Source organism: Onthophagus taurus, chromosome 7 (assembly GCF_036711975.1).
Source record: "Onthophagus taurus isolate NC chromosome 7, IU_Otau_3.0, whole genome shotgun sequence".
Taxonomy (NCBI): Eukaryota; Metazoa; Arthropoda; class Insecta; order Coleoptera; family Scarabaeidae; genus Onthophagus; species Onthophagus taurus.
In genome coordinates this window covers 28,396,918-28,417,194 of record NC_091972.1, presented here as the reverse complement: position 1 = coordinate 28,417,194, position 20,277 = coordinate 28,396,918, and the positions used below count along the sequence as shown (strand labels likewise).

The 20,277-nt window shown below is 32.9% G+C and overlaps 1 protein-coding gene across 2 annotated transcripts in view; it reads left to right on the top strand.

Moving 5' to 3' along the window:
- Positions 1-20,277, top strand: part of UG (UDP-glucose pyrophosphorylase) — a 44,265-nt gene that overhangs the window by 6,565 nt on the left and 17,423 nt on the right. Inside the window, exon 1 of one of the 2 annotated variants that reach the window (XM_023053997.2) lies at positions 15,194-15,318. The exons of the other annotated variant lie outside the window; for it this stretch is intronic. Within the exon in view, the coding sequence (XP_022909765.1) occupies positions 15,307-15,318 (12 nt within the window). The 5' untranslated portion in view covers positions 15,194-15,306. Of the gene's footprint in view, positions 1-15,193; positions 15,319-20,277 lie in introns of those variants that run through there. 2 annotated transcript variants of the gene reach the window in all.

The following is a 20,277-nucleotide window of genomic DNA, read 5'->3' as shown; positions in this document are numbered from 1 at the left end:
GAACATTGTTATGGCGCGAATATTGCTCGAGACCATCAATTTTATGTTCAATAACTGGTTCTCCTTTTCTAAATAACTGATTTAGTAGATTTAGTAGAATAACTGATTAAATAACTGCCTGTTATTTAAAAAAGAAAGAAAAGTTGTGTTACTACTCGGACGACAGCATTCGCGCGAAATCCTCGGCCTAGTGCAGCCGTTATCAGAAGGAAATTCAACAAATGGTTTGCATATTCGGAAAGAGCTGACCTTGGACAAAGCCCCTACCGATGAAAACACGCAAATATTTCTTGCACTAATAACTTTCCTATTTGACAGGGAGAAAACTCTTCAACTATATTCAGCTTATGGGAAATTTCCTGCTCTTTCCAACGGTATGTGACACACCGTGATTACACGTTTGCACAATCTTTTTTTTCTGACTAAGAACTACCTAAACCACGAATTTTTGCTGCGGCTAAACCACGCTTGGGTCAATAACTCTCTTATCTGAAGGGGAGAAAACTTTAGAACTACATTCATCTTATAGGAAATTCTGCTCTTTCTAACGGTGTATGACACACTATTATTACACTACTATTATACACAATTACGCGTTTGCACAAACGGTTTCTTTGCCAAAATTTACCTAAAACCACGAATTTTCGCCGCGACTAAACCATGTTGGGGTGAACAACTTTCTTGTTTGAACGGGGAGAAAACTTTAAGACTATGGTCATCTTACGGGAAATTTTATGCTCTTTCCAACGGGTAAAAGATTCTCTCTCGGGTAAAAGTTTGTCCCAATTTTTCCTGCATCAAATAAGAAAGTTAGGGTAAGAAGTGATTGGGTTCTGCTACCTGTAGGTTGTCTTTCAGGTGCGTTTCTTTTATAGACGCCGGCAGATATTGACGGACGAAAACTCGAAATAAGACAGGCCAAGCTTAGCTCTCTTCGAATATATAAACCATTTGTTGAATTTCCTTCTGATAACGGCTGCACAAGGCCTTAAAGTGGGACAATTTTGAGCTGATTTAAATGTTCTGTGTCGAAACAAACGACGAAAAAAAAATAAGAAATTATTTTTTTCTGCTCTTATTATCAACATATCGGCGGACGAAAACACGGTTTAAGATATAGAAAAGACCAAATTTTCGAACCGTGTTATTAGTTTTTTGCTATCTTTCTAGATAACGAAAATATTGGCCCGAAAAGTAGACGGAAATACAAGGGAAAAGTTTGTTGCTGGGCTGAAAAACGATTGTGGAACGTGTAATTGAGATGTCTTATATACTGTTGAAAAGATCAGAAAATTTTCTATAAGATCAATATACATAGTTCTAGAGTCTTCTCCCCGTCATATAAGAGAGTTATTGACCGAAGCGTTGTTTAGTCGCGGCAAAAATTCGTGGTTTAGGTAGTTCTTAGCCAGAAAAATGGTTGTGCAAACGTGTGATCACGGTTGCAACTTTCGGCGGACGAAAACTCGGTTTAGGATAGAGAAAAGACCAAGCTTTCCAACTGTGTGCTTAGTTTTTCGCTATTTTTCTAGATAAGGGAAAAAGTTTGTTGCTATCGTCTCGCCGGTAAATAAAATCACTGAGCAAGTTCGGAAGCAGAAGCTTGTTCAATTCTTCCCGTTTTTGAAAATTGTTATCTCATGTTATCTTTAAAGGGTTTGTTAATAGATACATCCACAGTTTCTAGTACGGATGTCGTTGCACCAGGTTTTTTGTTATAATTCTGCACTATTGTTCACGTTTGAATCGATTACTATCCGTGCAAAAAGTCAAGATGGTGACTTGCACGGATAGTAAATAAACTAAATCATTTACAGCTGGTACGATATTTGTTGATCCAAATTTCTTAGAAAACTACTACGTCAGATTCTTGGAAACTATAACATCGGACACCCCGAAAGTCATTGGCGGCGGCATAGCAAGTGGGTGTTTATACTTGCAATGAGCGTTTATATATCGTGAATGGTTTAAAGGTACACCACTGGTTGCAAATATCAAGCCGTGATTAACCGTTGCTTTCTGAGAATAGAACGTCAGTGATTTTTTCCTTTCTGGAAATTTTGGCTCAACAAATATCGTATCGACTGTAAATAAACTAATTTCACGGACCAATACGGTTACATTACTTAGCTCATTTATAAACATATATGCACATTTGTGCATTTATTTCAGTAGCTTCTTCAACTTGTACGGATTTTTTTCGTAAGTCATTAAATAATATCCATTTGGCATTGTTGGGCACATATGGCGTGTAGTGTCCTACATCATTCAAAGATTGAGTACCTTCGTAACTGATGATACCTGCGAGGATTGTTGTGAATTTGTTGTGAAGTTGTAAATTGCTGGGGTAATCACTCAATTTTGTTTTCTCCATTCGTTGTCTCTATAAACAGCAATTCTCCATATTGAAGGTTAATTTACGTCAGCAATATTCTCGCTTACAAGATAATTTATTCCTGTTAATTGTTCAGCTCTTTTTTTATTTGTTGCTTTACTAGAATCGTTTTTTAAAAATAATTTTAGGAAACTAAGGCAATCTGTGCAACCATTCTCAACATGATGTCTAAATGTATTGTGTGTAATGGCAAAAGTTAAAGTATGAAATATACTGTCGAATCCGCAAGTATATTGAACAATTTATTTTTTATTGAAACAGATGTTAATGAAACTTACTTATGAAAGAATTACTGACTGAAACTTCCAAAAACTTTAATTTTCAAAGAGTAAAGTGTCCTTTATAGAGTCGTTCTAGTGAAAATAATAGCTGTTCCAGATTAATAAGTATATATTTGTAATATGGAATTGGAAATAGAAAAACTATGGTCACAGCAATCAACTAGACATTTTGACAGCCAAACCTATTTTTGGTTATAAGTTCGTAATGCTGTATCCCATAATTTAGATTTTCTAGAACAATAACTAGAACAACCCAGAACAACAAAGAAAATCTGATTGTTCCAAAAATGGAGGGGTACTCAAAAAACCCGTTTTTTCGGTTTTTCTCGCCGAGTTTTTATTTTATCTATTTGCCGCTTTGGAACAATGTAGAACAACTCTAGAACCTTTTTCCTCCCACTTGTATAGTAATTGTCACAGGTATAATGAAAAAATTACATTAAATAATAATACAACATTATATAAATATAGATAAAGGTGGATTGATACAGGAAAGCCCTGTGCAAGATACTACAGGTGGGGTAGCCAAACCGCACTATTTAAAACTATTAAAAAAATATAGAATATAAATTTCATCTTTTCTCTTAACATTTGTTGCAAAAAAAGAATTAAATTTATGTTTTATAATACTTTTTTAATAGTTTTAAATAGTACGGTTTGGCTGTCCCACCCGTTTTAAATGTCTATAACTTATTTATAAAATTTGTATACATAAGGATATAGTAGAAGAAATTCCAACTAAAACCTTTTTATTTTTTATCTGTAGACTCCTGACTTGCGGTAGACTTGAATTGGCGGTCATCTCGATAATATTGTTTATTCAATAAAAAATATACAAAATAATACAATAAAAATAAAGAAATTATACATTTTATGTAAAAATTACACAGTAAAGAAAAAAATAATAATTATTATTTCTGAATAAATATAGAAGTTTTCCACTGAAGCAGTATACTTAAATTGTTACCGCTTCTATGTGGTTTTTCAATCAATTCATTGGTGCAGTCTAGGTCGGTGTAATTTGTCCTATTCTTTGGGCTCATTGAGTTAGATGCTGATCATTTCAGAAAAAAACCGTCGTTCCGCATGGAATATGTAGTTTTTTATTTGTTTCTTTACTATGGCGTCACTCAAGTTAAATCTGCTTGTTAGTCCTCTGATTTTCTTTACAATGTTATCAGTCTGTAAATTCCAATTATGCCTAAATATTTTACCGATGATGCTTGTGGAATAAAAGTTTCTACCCAATTCTGGCAGATAATTCCTATATGAAGCGAAGCACAGATATTTAGTTTTTTCTATATTTAACGTTAATTTGTTCAATTGAAACTATTTTTTGACCATTGTGAAATCCCTTTCAGCTTCCATCTTTAGTTGTTCCCAGGACTGGGATCTATAGAATATAGCGGTATCATCAGCAAAGCTGATCACCGGTCCCCTCAGTTTAAGATTCATCAAACTATTTGTGTATATGCTGAATAAGAGAGACTCCAAAACCGTGCTTTGTGGGACACCATATGTAGTTGTTTTTGTTTCGCTAATCACACTATTTATGTTAACCATTTGTTCGCGATCTGCGAGATAGTTTTTAAGTATTTCGTACATGTGACTTTTAATCCCGTGTGCGTACAGCTTTTTTAGCAATATTTTGTGAGAAACCGTGTCAAACGCTTTTGAAAGATCGACAAAGATGCACATTGCGGGAATTTTTTTATCCATAGCTTCATATATTTCCTGGTTAAGGCACAAATTGCATCCTCCGTCGATTTTCCTTCTTTAAAGCCAAACTGGTTAGGTGAAATCACATTATTTTTATCAAAAAACTTTACGCTTTTACTTTAAGTCTACGCTTTTGAATTTTTTCAAACACCGTCAGATGTCTGTCACCATCCTTAAATATTGGCTTTATTACTCCGATCTTTAATGCCTTTGGAAAGTCACCAACAGCAAAATACCTATTTATAATTGCAAATAGTGGAGACGCTATGATATCTGTGACTTTGATTAAAGTTGCTGTCCTTATTTCATCGAAACCAGGGGCTTTCATTGGTTTTAGACTTTTAGTGATTTCAGCAACCTCCAACTCGTCTGTTTCAGAGAGGTATATTGAACCTTGTACATATGTAATGTTATCCTGAAAATCTATCGGCTGATCAATTCTGTTAGCGTACTCTCTTCCCAATCCACTGAAATAGTTACTGAATTCATCGGGCATCTTCTTATCTCCACTCACTACCCCAGCCTGTTCATTAATCTGTGTTATTTTGTCAGTTTTCTTTTTGTTACAAATATCATTAACACAAGTACCTTTGTTGAGTTCTTGCTTTTATTTATTATGTTATTTACATATTCTCTTTTGTGTTTCTGAATATCTCGTCATAACTTGTTTTTAAGTTGATTGTACTGTTCTTTAAGCAATTCATTATTTGGATTCCTTCGTAAGTGTAAGTATACGTAATTTTTCTGTTCAATCAGTTTGAGTAAACATTTGTCAATCGACGGTTTTTTTATTTTCTTTAAATTCTTTTTCTTTACAGTTTTTGTAGCGGTTTTGATGCTATTTTTCAATACGTGTATACATTTCTTGGTAATACTGTCCAAGTCACTTATTTCGCTTATGAAATTCCAATTTTCCAACCTTAATTTCTCTCGCATCTCTGTGTATTTAATGAATGATTTACACAGAGTCTTTTGCATAATGTTTTCCAAATTGTTAGAGCCACTCAGTTGAATGTGAAGAATGATAGGATCGTGATCAGTCTCGTCACTTATATCTTGCCGTAAGAATTACTTACCCTTCTTGTGGTCTCATTAATATATGATACAAAGTCGAAAGTATTCATTATAGTTTTGTATTCCTCTACATCAGGGTCATTTTTTTCTAAAAGGTCTATATTAATGTCTCCCGTAATGATATGTGTGTATTTTTTACACTTCGAAAGATATTCCAACATGTCGCTGTTAAATTTATTTACAGATCCGCTAGGAGACCTACATATTGCAGTTAATATTATTTCTTTAGTAAGGTTAGTAATGTGAATCTCCATTGCGCTTGACTCGCCTAACCATACGAGGGAACAACTATAGGTAAAAGCATTGCTTATGTAGACAACCACTCCGTCGTGAGCATTCAAGTTTCCAAATAGACGATAGACCTTTTCAAATAGACGATGTTGTATCCTTCAATTAAATACAGACTTGGATCAGTAATCCTGAATGATTCGGATAGCAAAATTTGATGTCATTGTACATCAAATTTTGCGTTTTAAGCTAGTTAATAACAGCAACAAATCATCGAAATATTTATGGAGACTTCGAATATTTTACGACTCAAGTGATTTGAAATTTCAGTGAGGTTACCGAATTCCAAGGTTTGTTCGAGAATTTCAGCCCTAACAGTATCAACATCATAATCCCTAACAAAGTCATTCATTTTCACCGGTTTAAAGTTTGTTACTATCTTAGTATTTGTTTCTGATATGTGTAAACTTCTTTTTTTTACTTTCTATTTTGTAGGCATTATTCCCTTCTTTCGGAGATTAGGACCGGTTCTCAAAATAGTTTGAGTTCTTTTGTACTGCAGTATTGTGAGCAATATTTTTTTGGTGTTCAATGGTTATTTCCCGCATGAAATTATTGTTGTTATATCGTTGACATACAACCTAAGTCCCTGCACCCGGGCTAGATTTCCACCCTGGATCAGTTGACGTTTAGTGTGCAATAGAATCTTTTTATCGTTTAGATCTTCTGGTATAAGATCGGAATCGATGCTAATTTTTTCCATGTTCTTTCTCACATCAGTTTAAAGCAGTTTTTTAGTATTTTGTTTTTAGTGGAAACATTTTTCAATTTGACTATAAAATAGGCTTATTTTCGGATTTTCCTATATTATAGCAGTCTGCTATATCATTACGCCCAATGTTTAAATCAAGTTTTTCAGAAACCAGGGATGAATGACTGAATCCAATAGAGTATCTGATTCATTTTGCGGCGCGTTGAAAATAATAAGATTGTTTTCTTTGGATTTTCTCTCTAGCGTGCGCACTCATTTCTTTAAATGTTCATTTTCGGTTGTTAATTTCTTGTTCATACTCAGTCAACTTAGCAATTGATTCCTTTATGTTAGTTATATCAGGGACAATAGCTTTTAGAATCTCGAAAATATCTTAAATAGTAGGATTTTTTTTTACCAAAATTAGCTCTACTTTACTCATAATAAACCAATATTCGTAAAAAGGATTATTACAGGGACACAATTTTTCACACCACCATCTAGAATATAGATCGAAGATCAGGCTGTATAAAAGCCTGTTATCTGAGTTTTAACGACGTAGAAGTACTACAAGCAGTGATGGGCGCTGGGTAAATACCCGGCGGGTAGGTATTTCTAAAATGGGTATTTATCCGGGTATTTACCCCGGCTCAGGGGAAATGTGATGGATGTGTGTCGATCTAAAGCTGTCAAACTACTTAGCAATGTTGTTACTTTTCGACTACAATCGGTTATAATGGTATAGTAATACAGGGTGTTCACGGTCTTGTGATTTCAGGGGCGGCACTCCGGTTTCCGTACCCGGGCGCTTCATTAGCTAGAGCCGGCACTGTGTGATTTTATTTTCAAGGGGTGCTTAAACATCGTAAAAGAAGGTTATCAACGTAGAAATGTTTTAACAAAAGTTATATAATAACAGATATATTACTGTTAAAATAGTATATTAAAAAACAAGTTTTGTAAGACACCAGTTTTGAAATGTACGAATCCAAGTTGAAAAACGAGTGGCGAAGCCACGAGTTTTTTAATGAATGAGTGCTTTAAGTCTTATGAAACGTGTTTTTTATGCTATTTTTTGTAATTCGCGTTTTTATCCTTTTTTTTCTCAAAAATATAATAACTTTTGACAATGTAGGGAAATAGGTATGTAGCAGTTGGTAACACCGTAACACTTGAAAATAGAAATTTGAATTGACAAATAGAAACTGTCAAAACACAAAATGTATTCACCTGACAAAAATGTTTCATGTACACCTCCCAAAATTGCTCAGAGTTCAATGTCCTCATCATTGTGGACCTTGTATTCGATGCTAAGAACGTGTTTAAACATCCATAGACAAACATTGTCACATTGACAACTAGAAAAATTAATGACCCAATGTCACCAACTTGAACTGGTTCCATAAAATGTTACTAAAATCTCATTATAGCATCGGATGCTGTAAGGAGTCTCATTGCATTCTAATACAAGTGAAGAAAAGTTTGGAATTGCAGTGTGTTTTTGTAGAAACCATTGTCAAAATTGTAAATGTTACGGATGATCTTCAGGTTGTAAAGCCTCTGCTTTTTGTACATGGAAAGGATACAATTGATTCTCGCGCGTTGCGAATGCAGGTTGATGACGCACGATGCATTCTAGGAGTGTCGCTCGGCGTATGTCGAATATAACTACCAAGTGACCCAAGTGACTTAACTTTACCTCTTCGTATTAGAGTTTGTACGTAAAGTCTTCTAATAATAACGGCTATATTAAAACATTTGTGGTTGAGTGTTCTTTGTCCATTGCTTTTTAAAACGCAGTTATAATTTTAAATTTAATTTAATATAAATAAATCCTAAAGCTTATCAAACCTTGAATCACTGCCACTACAAATTCTTCATAGCTATTGTACTTTTGCTTGGCTAGCTCCGTCTTTTTACTCATGTAAAATTCAGGATATATTGTTGAGTCATCTTCAGCTTTCTGAAGATCATTGTATTCTGTATCTTATGAACATCGATCCATTTCTTAATCGAATATTCCCGCTTTTCGTCATAACTGATACGAAATTCAGCACTTTAAGTTTTAATGCAAAAGGTTCGTTTCGGAATTTTCGGTGTAACATTCCACGTCAACCATCATTATCGTCAAAATTTTAATCTCTGGTTTCGTCTTCTGGTGTTTTATTTTTTATTCGTATTTATTTCTCTGTATTTTTGTGTTTTCTTCGCCATCTCTCTATCTCTTCAAATTCTTGCTCATTTGCATTTGACTTTTTGTCAATTTTGCAATTATTTAAATCTTAAAACTTCTGAACTTCCATTAAAGTCAAAACTAGAAAACTCGTTCACCACTAGAATATCTCTCGTTAATAAATCAAATTAAATGAAGCATGTAGCTTAGTCGCTGAAGCATGGTCACGTGGTTACAATTTATTAGTTCATGTAGCAAACTATTAGTTAAATGATTAAATTACTTTTTTATGTATATAGGATACGTCGTTGTCACGTTGAAATAATATATAAAAATGTATAAAAATATAATATAAAACATTGTTGCAACAAGTTAAAACATTAAATACTTCATGATACCTAAACATTGGATTTCATCGAATATTGTAATGTATCACTACATAAATGGTGACTCCGGCATGATTTAGAAAAACCCAACGTAATTTAGAAAAACCGACGTGATATAAAAAATACCCGACGTCATTTTCGACGTGATTCTCAACATGATTCCCGACGTGATCTCAAAGTAATTCCCGACGCTCAATTTTGAAGAGCGACTTTGTGTACTTGTAAGAAGCGAGAAGTAAATTTTTATAAGAAAAGGGAATAACTTGTAGCAAACTATTAGTTAAATGATCAAATTACCTTTTTGTGTATCGGGGATATCTCGTTATCACGTTGAAATAATATACAGGTGCCCATTATGTATGGAATATAGTATACATACAGTACGTTCACGATGAAAGGAATAAATTCGATAAAATTTTAGCAATTGCTCTTTGGAAAAAAAGCTCGAATTGGACAATTTTAAATTTTGATTTGTGATTTTTTTACGTACAGTACAACAAAATATCACTTCCGGTTTGGGCGAAAGTGATAGTAACTTTTTTATATCAAATAGAACAGCCTGTATATTAATAATCTTTTCAGTAAACCCCCCGTTATCAGGTTTATTATTATTATTAGGTTAATTACCACAAATATAAAAATTAAATAAAACAGATGAAAACAAATAATAACTAACGTGGAAAATAAACTCAACTTAAAGCAAATGCTCAAAGTGTCACCCATCTACATGATATTTACGAAGTCGAACAATTATTGACTCTCGGAAATTTTCCAACATTGCGGAAAAAATTGAACGAATCTCGTTACGTATCCGCTCTTTTAAAAAGTCTAATGGGATTATAGCGGGTGATCTAGGCGGCCAATCGATACTTCCCCTCCATCCGATCCATCTGTTAGTGAAAATCGCATCTAAAAATCGTCAAACATTGAGTGCATAGTGTGGAACCATCTTGCTGGAACCACATTCGATTATCTGGTAAGTCACGATCCTCTTGATTCGATCAACGTTTTTTAAAAAAAATAAGGTCCCAGAATTCGGGTATTAACAATTCCCGCCCATACGTTAACTTTCTGTGAATACTGAATATGTTCTTCCAGCATCCAATGTGGATTTTCTGTCGCCCACTATCTACAATTTTACCTATTAATAGAGTCATTAAAGATGAACGTCACAAAATTAACGTTGTTATTCTGTCATCTAATTATTTCCTTGCAGAATTTGACTGTTCGGTCAAAGTCGTCTTTTAATAATTCCTGCACCAAGTGTGGTTTTCATGGGTGGTACTTAGCCGCTCGCAACGTAGTTGAAACGGTTCCTAACCCAACATCAAAGTCTCGTGTTATTTCTCTCTGAATGACATCCGGATTTTCTTTAGTTGCTAAAAGGATGTTTAATTTAATATCTTCCAAAATCTTATCAGGGTGCCCTTTTGGTAAATCCCTGACGTGGCCAAACTCTCTAAATTTCTTTTAAATCTTACTCACAGTAGATTGGGCAATTGGCGGGCGGTTGAGATATCTTGCATCAAAATAAATTATAAATTATTGCATAAATCGTTAGCTTAACTATCCAAGAATACGATGTCAAAATTACAAACCGAAATTCGCATTCCTTTAGATTTTATGAGCATGAAACCGAGCGGTCTGCCGTAGCCTATACTAGAGATGTGCGCGTTAGTGATTTTTTATGCCCGCTCACGATCTATACCACGCGGGTCACGCATACCACTTACGTGAACATATGAATCAGGTGACTCACGCGTGATTTACTTGTGACATACTTAGCGAAAAAGCTCAGCACTTGCTATGGACTAGCGATTCGAAGACATACATCGATAGTGTAGAAAATGAATATGATATCCACCGATGAAAATCCTCGAACGAGTGTTGCCCATAGGGAGAAGACAACTGGTGCGTGTGGCAGAAACCGTCGTGCGTGTGGCCACACGCGAAACGCAAATGAAAGCTTTAATTTCACAATTTGGCGATCTTCATTTTAGCACTCCGGACTAAAAGTCATCGAATTGGCATCGTACTTAGCCGCGGGCTTATTCAATGCAGGAAATTCATCCCTTCTGATGATCATGAACAAAGCAGGAATTGTAGTAGGTACGCAAAGCTTCCAGTATGCTGAACAAATAGATAACCAGCGCGTGAGTCGACAGAATCGACGTAGTTCATTGAAGTCGAAGGAAGGTCGGGAAGCTCGAAAAGCACTGCTGCAGGCGCAAAATGAAGCCTATGAAGAAGAAGAAGGACTAATGTATGGTGCTGGAATCGCGGATTAATCGGTGACTACTTTTATTCTACTTTTTTATTATTGTTAACTTTTCTAAATTTCTAGTTTTCGAGTTTTTTTTTTCAAACGCGTTTTTCTCAAAATGGCTTTTTTCACATTTGCGGGAACTCTAACTCAAAAAGTAATGAACCAATCATTATGAAAATTGATAGTATGATTCTTTATGAAATTACGAAATATATGAACCAACTTTTGAGATGATATCATAATTTTAAGAGAGTTTTTTTTGCATAATTAGTAAAAAAAAAGTGAAATTTTAAGTAAATTTTTCCAATACCTGCAAAAATTCAATTCAATTTTCGTTATATTTACCTGCATTGAGGTTCATATTTTTAGAAAATAAGTTATTAACCTAAAATGAAAAGCTTTTCGATATCAGATGAAAATTGAAATGTCTACACGTCCCGCAATTGGAGAACTCTAGGTACGACGTCCAGCGGATATCAGTGAATAACTTTGTTATTTTTCTATAAAATTATTCAAAAAAATTCACAAAAGTTGTTCGAAATATAAATAAAATAGTGTCAAAATTTGATTAAATTCTAATCAATTCTTCCCACCCAAAAAAAATCCTAAAAAATCAATGAAAATGAGCCTCCTAATGTGGTTTCCCCCCTTAAGGGCTGGTTGTACAACATACCGATAAACTTCCCGACAGCGTTATCTGGTCGATAAGTTAGTCTGCCGATAAGACAGTTATCCGGCAGATATTTATGGTTACCAAGGTTTTTATAAAAACTTTGTATGGTTACTGCATAGGTTAGCCTATAACATTAACCGTTAACCCTATACGTACGTTGTGTCAGTTGTCTGTCGTGAAACATTTCTTTAAACAATTGTTATTGTCAAAATCATAATTAAAACTTCAAAGAAAGACGTTAGCGTTACCAACCTACGACACCAATCACTACAGTCTGTTTTTAAACTATAATCTGTTTTATACTAGGAGGAGCATTTTAAATTTCTCACCAGATTGACCTTGCACGTGATTGGTTGAATGCGAGGAAGTTTCACACACAGGCAATTTTGAATTTGACAGTTAGGTTATTGAGCATTCGACAGTTTCATTTTATTTTATTTTATTTACTTTTGTAAAATTATATTTTAAAATAAATACACTCATAACTTCAATGTTAATTTGTATGTTTAGTGTTGACGATAACAAACGAAAATATTAATTTAAATTTACCGCTAAAATATCTAGTGATATTTCCTAGTGTAAATCCAAGTTTCGGATTCACTCCTCTTGGTTTAAAAACAGACTATAGATATGAGGAAAAACTATTACCAACCGACTCTTATTTCGCCGATAGCAATCCTACCGACAAAGACAGTTTGTACAACATCGAATATCTTTATCCTCCCGATAAGTTTATCGGCCGGATAGTTATCAGGTAGATTTAGCGGCATGTTGTACAACCGGCCCTAAGTATTGTTTGTTTTCATTCAATCCTTGTACGAGAAATAACGTTTATTTAAAAAAAAACCTCTAGGGTGCTGTGGAAATGTTTTTTAGTAATACTAGCAATTTAAATTTAAGTTTCCATAGCTTTTTGCAAGTGATTTCTTTTTCAGGCGTTATTTTAAAAACTATTCATAAAGAGTCTAATAATGGGGGGTTTACTGAAAAGCTTACTTAAAGCTCTATCCAAATATTTTTTGCAAAAATTGTTTAATATTTTATTTGCCATAATAAGACAGCATTCAATTGTTTTTATTTCAGAAAACAAATGAGCAACGAATAACACTTGAATTTTTTTAAATGGCAATGTACCCTTCCGTTAGGCTCATTTGATATAAATTTTTTTACTCTTTATAATGTTTACGTCATTATTTTAGTACCCTTATATCAGAAACTGACAACAAACTGACAGTTCTATTAGTTGGACTGGAACTCGAATTGGTTGTTGTGACATTGAATTTTTTGAAGGTCTCTTTAGTTTTGTTTGAACAACGTTGTATGTTTTTTAAATAGAGTAGTTTTTGATTTCATAACTTAAATATATATTAAATAATAATTAAATATTTTTCGAAGAAACAATTTTTGATAACCTTCCACATAGTTTTATTTGACTTGAGAAGAATGATATCGAGATCCCAAATAAGTTAATTCACTTTCATGTGCTATCTTTAGTAAATTCTTGAAGTCGTACCTGATGACGAGATAAATTATCTCGAAACATGTGTAGCACCGATATCAAATATAAATAAATAATTTTCGCCGTACTCAATCCGAAGTTTCTTATTATTACTATATTTCACAATGAACCTGGATTATACGTTGGCTTCATTGTTCATAACCTTACTTAATATTTTTAATCGAAGGTTAGCTGGTATTATGCCACCTAATGGGGCTTATTGGGAATTTATGGTATATGTTATGCGAGAATATTGGTATATGAGTTGCAATAAATTGTTTGTTTTGGCTGCTTTATTACTTGAATTCTTGTAAGTTTGATTGAAATGACTGCTGCTATTTTTCTAGAGATAAGTAATGCATTTGAGTATGTCACGTTTTGAGTATTGTCAAATTGTTAGCAATGTTGGCAAGGACTTGGATAGATTTATTGATCAGTCACTTCATTATACGGAATTTAGGTTGTTGTTTCTAGCCTTCCGCGTTGGTGATATAGCACCCCGATAAGAAATGTAATGTGTTGAAATCTTCTGTGATGAGGATTTTGTTTGCCCCGACTTCCCATAGGAATTCCTGCGATCTTAATGTATCATTCTTAGGTACATTTTTGTAGCGCTGCCTACTTTTCTTAATCTTATTGATACCAAGTTGATTCCCATTCCTTATTTTTCCATCTCCCCAACTAATTCTTACTCTTTTCTAGTTTGTGTCTTAATGTTCTACGTTACAATTCTTAACCTTTTCCTTGCATTTTGGTTGCAATCCTATCTTCAGGGTGGCGAATTCAGGTTTCCCAACAGTTAAACATTTACATTTCACCTAAATACCCACTTCTAATATTTGATATGAACTTATGAATTATAGACATTGCGTTCTTAAAAGTTGGGAGCACAACAGCTGATTTCAATTTTATATATCTCTTTTAATATGTATTGATCAAAAAATATAGCTCTGAATTGTAGGTGATTTAATAACTGGCTTGGGTACTTAGCGAACTTCGGTGTACAGAACATTTCAAGACTGAGTTCTGAAATGTTCATAATTTGTGTGTGAGTTCTAGATTTTTCCAAGCACAATCTTGAGTTCTTCAATTCTTTACATCTCTTCTACCATGTACCATGTGTAATTTAACCATTTGAAGAACTCATAATTGTAATTGAAGTATCCTAAAACATAAAACTGATGACAGTGGTAAGCCATAATACTCAAAAATATTTGACGGAGTTGCGGTAAAACAGGTCTATTCCCATCACGCTTTTCATTAATAAAAATCTATTAGATATAATCTATAAATGTACGAAAGCGATGAGTGTTGGCCATATTAATTTATTTTAATTCTTCCATCACTAGATGATGGGCATTATGCTGATTATTAAATTTTAAATGAATTTCCTTATACTGAAAACTCAAAATTTGAAGTCCGAAACAATAAATGTATCTCGTTCCGTCAACCAAAGACTCACAAAGATCTGCATTAGTTTTATATTATCTTTTTGAAATTGAATGTTTATCTTATCTCTCATTACGAAATGTAATTTCCCCAATGTCGTTAAAATTTAACCTATTTTAACAAATCAACTTTTAGCAGTGATCCAATAACACCACGAAGTCGTAAAAACTTGTGACTTTACGTTTTGACTGACTCACTTTCATACAAAGTGTAAGCGCTTTTAAAATAAATATTCTTTCTTTTATTTTGTTATGTTATCGCCGGTATTCGAAACTAGTGCTTTGGACATGACGCAGTCGTTCAAAAGGCGCGCTACGATAAGGATTCGGCCGCGTTTGGCACGAAAAAGTTTTCAGTCGTCAACAGAACGCTGTTATTTAGTGACCAACCAAACGTAAACATATCGAGACAGGATGGACCAATTGGTACGTTAAAATGACATTATTACGTATTCACAATAGTTGTTTCTTGCTATTGTGTTAATTTTAAATTACAATTTTTTTTAATTTCATTATTTGTTCATTTCTAAAGTAATTTAATTTTAAATGTTGTAATTGTGTATAAGTTGGCTATTGAAAGTTTCCGTTTAAAGAAATCAGTGACACGTTTTTTCAACATGAGGATTTGATAATTGATATGTCGTGACCTTTTGATGTCTATTGGGATTTCAAATGATTGTATATTTTTTATAGATGTTCAGTTATATATTTTTATGTTATAATTTTTCAATATTAGATCTAACAGATTTGATTCTAATTAAATTTCAAATTAATATAACTAAATAATAATAATAAGTTAAATAATTAAGTATTTAAAGTATTACTACGACCTCATATTTGTTTAATAAACCCATTTCTCCCTTAATAAAGGAAACAATATCTACTTGAATATTTTTAAATTATCACTGCTTCAATAACCTTTTGATTATAACCTTTTATTTAACCATTTGATAACATCAATTCTATTGTCCTAATCAAATTAACTATGAAATAATTTTCTGCCAATAATTATTTCACAATTATTATTTGCAAAATCATTGGGTTAAAGATTAAAAAGATAAAAAAATAACTTATTTTCCATGCTGATTGTAAACAGCTCAGTTTTAATTTTTAATTTATGGTCACGCAATGATATTTAACATTATAGTCTTGAGTTTATTATTGCAATTTTTTTTAAATTCAACGAATAGCTATTTGAACACCACATTACAAAGATTAATGGAAATTTAGTGCCAAGGGCACAACTGATATATGGAATTATTTGCGATTATTACTTTTATACCATGAATTTTTTAAAACAATTATTTTTAAACAAACATATTTTTCAATAACAAAAGTAAAAACAATAATTTTTATGTGGTAGTACTCAAGCCGTACATTTTTCAAGCACTAACGTGTTATTGAACGTTCACCACTTCTATCCCGGTAATTTTAAGCATAAGTTTTCTAAAATGTTAGAAAAGGTCGTAGTATATTCAAGATTATGTAAAAATTACTGGAAAAAGTTTCCAACGAGATAACTATTATATTTTATCTGAAATCGCTTGTTAATATTCCTTCATCAAAATGCATTTAATTTTAACCTGTCAAGATGAGGTTTGTGTTATGAAATTAGTGTTATTATTTTCACTGGCTAGATAAATTTTTTATAAAGATATATTTATATTTTTGTTCTTACTACTTTTACAATTCATGAATATCAAATGAGTGAAGATGATGTTTAAGTATAAATTTCGAAAAAAAAAGTGATTATCAACCTTATAAATCTTTTAAGTACACATTTTACTTATCAATGGAATGCTATATCTCTTTAATATCACTATCTCTTAAGTTTTATTTTTTCGATTCATAAATAAACTAATTTTATATCGGTTTTAATCGAAGATTGTCAATTAACTTTAAATTAATAGGTGTGTCTTTTTATTAAAAAAAAACATAATCAAGTATTATTCTCGAGGGTCCTTTATAATACAAAAGCGATTAAATTTTATATTATCAATCTGTGGAAACAATTTTGTTACCTTTACGTTTTGTTGGAAGATAACATTTTGATTGTAATTAATCTGTAAAAATCTTTGAAGTTAGTTTCTACAACAATCTTTAAAAAACATATATTATTAAAATAATGAAATCATTCTAACAAGTTGTATTTGAAAAGTTAAAAAAATGATTTGAAAAATGCATTACACACAACGAAATTATTAATGTTATTAGTTGGTCTCGATGCTGCAACTCATAATAAGACAAAAGATTTCCTTTAAACGAACAAAACAGAAAAACTACAATAAATATCAAAAATTGGGCACCACCCAATTCCACGCAAATTTCAAGGCGACACACAATTAAGGCGATTGTGCACACTATTAGAGAGAATATCATTGTTGTTTAATAGTATAAACGACGACATTTCAGTTCCTACTTTGACTCTAGTTAGCTGATTAAATCTTATCAGAAAATTGAATTTTTTCTCGTTTTTAACCTGATGATGTGATATATCTATCAAATAGATCCATGAAATATGATCTATCAAAATATGCAAAAAAACCTATATCCCATTTAAGATAACAATGTTGATTACCATAGCAACGAAACTAAGTACAGTACAAACAAATATAGCCAGAATATGCGCCATAGATAACCAGGAAACTTTTATTTGAAACATTTTTCATTTAAATCATAAATGGCGTATTTACTATGTATATTCCATACTTTTGTTCCATCCTGTATATTACATTAAAACCCAATTACCCTTAGCTACACGCGCTCTATGTTAAGACCTCGTTATACAGGCGCGGTACTGCGTACCGCATTTAACCGTTTGGTCGGTTTACTGCAAAATATTAATACCAAAAATGATTCGTATGATCGGGAAATATCAATAACACTAGTTTACAAGAAAAATCTCGAAGACTGTGCTGTTTTTATAGCGTAGAATGTTGTGCTGATTCTGAAACTGTCTTCAGTTTTTCTCCAACACGTCCAGTTTTCGAAATACAGTAAAACCTCGTTAGAGCGAACTCGAAGGGTCGAAAGAATAACTACTTCGTGGTAAACGAATTCGTATAAATCGAGTAAACAATAAAAAAAAACGTGAAGTTTTTTGTTATCGAATATTTTTTTATTAATGAATAAACTATTATTTATTATATAAAAACATAACTAGGTAAATGTAAAAAGTTATCGATTATGACATAAAACTAAACTATTGATTATTGACTTTAAAAAAGTCAGTAATGTTTTTTGGCTTTAATTTTGAAGCCATTTTAATGGCACACTCAGTGGAAATTGTTTCCAAAATTGCTCACTTACATTCATAGTTGCTGAGAATCTAGCTAAAACTCGTAAAGCTGCATTAACTTCTTCTGTGGTGGGCTGGAGATGATCATTACCTTCATCACTATCTACTACAGATGAACTACATCACTACAGATGAAAAGGATGTAGTTGTAGGAACAGGAATGTCGTTATCGCTATCTTCAAAAGTGCTCAGGACTGGCTCTGGACAAATGGCCAAATCGTTATCGGCATTAACGAAATCATCAAATGAAATTTCAAGTGGCTGTATCTCTTGTAAAACAGTCCATTCTCTGGGTGCTGGTGGTAACAAATCTAAATTTTCTTCATCTGTTAAATCAGTATTCGGCCATGCTTTATTAAAACAACGTTTAATTGTTTGTTGATTAACTGCATTCCAAGACAAACCTACTGCTTTAATAGCTTGTAGCAAATCCCATTTAACATTTCCATTGTTTTCAATAGCAAAAATAGCAAATCTCACTAGTTTTGCCTTGTAAAATGACTTAAAGTTAGCTATTATGCCCTGGTCAAGTGGCTGCAATCGACTTGTAGTGTTGGACGGAAAGAAATACACCGTGATATTAGATAAGTTTAGGTTTTCAGTTTTATGTGCAGCACAGTTGTCTAAAGTTAAAAGAATATAACGATGTTGGGCACTCATCTTCTGATCTAGTTTGAGTAGCCATTCTCGAAACGCTTGAGCATCTATCCACGATGACACATGATGAGTATAATCACACGGTAAATGTGATTTATCAACATTTTTAAAGCATCGTGGGTTACGCGATTTTCCTATTACTCGCGCCTTGTACTTTTCAGATCCATCCGAATTACAGCATAAAACCACAGTCACCCGTTGTTTACTTTTTGCACCTCCGTGACAACGTTCTCCTTTAAAATGTAAGGTACGGTTGGGCATTAAGTTGTAAAAAATTCCGCTTTCATCCATATTAAACACATCTCGTGGGGCGTGTGAATTTTTAACGATTATAAAATTTGATAACCACAAATTTACGGAGTTTTCGTCTACTTTTGCTGACTCACCGTACATTTGTAAACCAACCATGTTGTGACGTTGTTGGAAACGCCATAGCCATCCTGAAGAACATTCAAAATTTTCAATTCCATATGTCGCGGCAATTTTCTTAGCTTTATCCCGTAATATTGGTCCTGAAAGCGCTATGTTAGAAGCTCTCATATGATTAAACCATTCCAATAATTCATATTCCACGTCTTCATATTTTGCAGTACAAAATCAAATTTTTTGGAATTTTTCCCATTTTTTTTATCACTTAATCGCGCCGTAACGAAAAAGAATTATATATGAACAAAAAAGTTAGCTATTCTATCCTGTTGAACATTTAATTCTCTAAATTTCGAAGCATTGGATACCATGGTCGAACGTATTTTCCCGGAGATATCGTTAATTTGCGAGAATCGTGCAAAATTTCATTTTTTGTCATTTTCACTGTATTGTTGAAACATTATTACGAACAATTTTTTTTAATAAAGAGATATTTTAACTGTTCCAGGCACTAAGTATAAACATTAAATTCACTGAAATCAATATTATTTTACCTGTTCTAAATGTTGAACATTAAGCATATCAAGTAATTAAAATTTATTGGCAGTCGTTGGTAGATGACATTTCTCCACTGTCACTTTTACTCTTATAACTTTTTTTTTACTCTTTTACTGGATTATATTAATTGGTCAGGCGGATTTGGTTTTGACAGAGTAAATGGATTTTGAGCGACATATTTGCATTTATGGATTCCTAATTGTGCAATAAATTGGAAATTATTTCGCGATAATTCCCCACCTTATGGTTTCCTAAAAATCCATGGATGGTTTGTTTGAAGCTAATCCACGCCGTTGCTTCTTTTGTTGTTAATGTTGACATAAATTCGTTGTCTATTAATTTTCTTATTTGAGGGCCAATAAATATGCCTTCTTTTAGTTTAGCGTACTATAGTTGTGGAAAGAGCTGGGTGAGATATTTAAATGCTGGGCCTTCTGCATTCAACGTTTTCAGAAAGTTTTTCATCAAACTCAGTTTGATGTGTAGTGGAGACAGTATTACAGATG